The 2,443-nt window shown below is 51.8% G+C and overlaps 1 protein-coding gene across 1 annotated transcript; it reads left to right on the forward strand.

Moving 5' to 3' along the window:
- Nucleotides 1-520: 520 nt before the first annotated feature.
- On the forward strand, nucleotides 521-810 carry POSPLADRAFT_1052816 (hypothetical protein; the record flags this gene model as incomplete). The annotated part of the gene is made up of 2 exons (XM_024480319.1): nucleotides 521-621; nucleotides 672-810. 2 exons carry the CDS (start codon nucleotides 521-523, stop codon nucleotides 808-810), a joined length of 240 nt encoding a protein of 79 aa, XP_024342943.1.
- Nucleotides 811-2,443: the final 1,633 nt, after the last annotated feature.

Below are 2,443 nucleotides of genomic sequence, written 5' to 3' on the forward strand. Positions count from 1 at the left end.
TTATATACCTTGGACAGAGGCGGCTGACTGCCGTGCGGCTGCCGGGTCAACGTCAGCTTCGACAGCACCGTCAGCCTCTGCTCCACCCAAGTCGCGCTCTCGATGCGTGCAGATCGAGCACGTCGATCCTGCCTGTCATGCCTGTCAGCCACGCTGTCAGCCACACCGTCAGCCTCCCTTGTATGATCGGCGGTGGAGGGCGCACATGTCGGCTGGAATACTTTATTCAGTCCTTGCGGGTGTGCCGATGTCTCCTGCAAAACGTAAAGGAAGGGCAGGGAGGGGAGGGGAGGGACATACTACGTGATGCTTGACATATCTCTGAGCCTCCTTCACACAAGGGTTTGCCTTGAGATCGAGCCAACCACAGCCCGATCTTCAAAAATAGTAACGTATGTCTTCCGTTCGAAGGGAAAAGTTGGCCAACCACAGCGATCCCAGCACAGCGTTGTGGCGGAGTGCCGCGCCACAGTTTTTTCAGGCATTCGCAACGACCGTGAAACTGATCTGGAATGGCAACATGGTTCCGTGGAATACCTTTGAGACGATGGCACCTGCACCTAGTATCTCTCCGCGGATACTGACACAGACAACAGTGCTCCGCAGAGCATTGGAGTGGCAGTATGATATGCTACTACCCACAGTCGCTCAGTCTATGATTAGTCAACCAGCGGGATCGCATATCAGTTCTGGAGGCGAGCAATGATTCAGCACTTTCCGAATCTGCGATATATTGCTGTCGCTGGTGCTAGCAGTAGTGACACTTCAGAACACAGAATTCCTCAATCACCAGGTCTTGAGAACTCTTGATATTGAGGGATGCTATCGCGAAGAGCCGGTGTCGGTAATTCTCCGGGAATTAACTTCCTCGAGGATTCTCTATGGATGACATGTCAGCCGCAAAACTCGCGGGGTGGAGGAGAGCGCACATCGTTAGAGTTGTGTATGATGTATCAGGTATCTACGTCGCGCCTGTCCTGTAATATGTGAGATTGACGCACATTTTATGAATGGCTGAATAACGCTTCAAGAAAGGAATTTGTATTTTCCTGGAGTAAGGTGCGGCGCCACATACACTCACAAAGTCACGATGAGCTCTGACCTGAGGTACTCTGATCAGTCGTGACTTCGTCTGCATATCACGATAGATTGTGTCAATTCAGTATCTGTTTTTGTCATGGAAACAAGACCCGACCCTGGAAAATGTACTTTTTCTGACTGAAATTCTTGAGTGAAGTTTATACGTAAGCAGGCGGTGGACGCAAATCCGTAAGAGGACTCTTTATCGTATCTGGCGGCTGAAGCAACGCCTCTGGGTTCATAGGTCGCGTATTTAACACAGAGCGCTGGCAGCACAGAGCGAAATAGATCGAAAGAGTGCTAGAGGGGAAGCCCAAGAATCGCAATGTTGTGGAAGATTGCGAGAAATTGCTTCCGCGATCGCGCCCAAATGCACGTGACAGACGCGATTGTGGCGCCTGCGCGAGTTTGACGCCTCGTATGCATTATGTAGTCCCTCCTCCATAAAACTTATGAAAGGGAATTCTCAGACACGGGCAGCTTAGGAAGCCCTTGCCACCTTCGGCTCTTCTAGATGATATAAGTGCTGTGCGGGAGGGAACAGCACTGACACTACTAGCAGCCGTTGAAAGCAGCGTTAATTGGTGTGTAGCCTCTATCACCGTGCATTAATTGATGGAAAATATGACTACTCGAACGGCGTTCTCGCATATCACGAGATACATCAGACTACAGACCCAGGAGGACTGCCGAATCTCTCGCTATGCATTCACTCACAGCTCTTTCGTGTTCACTGCATGGCTAACAATGCAAAACTGCACCTGAGGAGTTCTTCGGTATGCATGGGGATGCTTCGGGGGCGCGTTTATCATATTTGTGTACTTTTGGCCATTGTGCCAGAAACCTTGACAAGAGTGTCACTATTGAACGGAAGACATACGTTACTATTTTTGAAGATCGGGCTGTGGTTGGCTCGATCTCAAGGCAAACCCTTGTGTGAAGGAGGCTCAGAGATATGTCAAGCATCACGTAGTATGTCCCTCCCCTCCCCTCCCTGCCCTTCCTTTACGTTTTGCAGGAGACATCGGCACACCCGCAAGGACTGAATAAAGTATTCCAGCCGACATGTGCGCCCTCCACCGCCGATCATACAAGGGAGGCTGACGGTGTGGCTGACAGCGTGGCTGACAGGCATGACAGGCAGGATCGACGTGCTCGATCTGCACGCATCGAGAGCGCGACTTGGGTGGAGCAGAGGCTGACGGTGCTGTCGAAGCTGACGTTGACCCGGCAGCCGCACGGCAGTCAGCCGCCTCTGTCCAAGGTATATAAGACCCCCCTCTCACTCTTTCTCTCCTCACCCCGGCCGGGTTCTTCGCTTTCGACTCGCTTTCGACTTGCTTTCGGGTACGTCTGCCTCCTT

This window comes from Postia placenta (assembly GCF_002117355.1).
Source record: "Postia placenta MAD-698-R-SB12 unplaced genomic scaffold POSPLAscaffold_2, whole genome shotgun sequence".
NCBI lineage: Eukaryota > Fungi > Basidiomycota > Agaricomycetes > Polyporales > Adustoporiaceae > Rhodonia > Rhodonia placenta.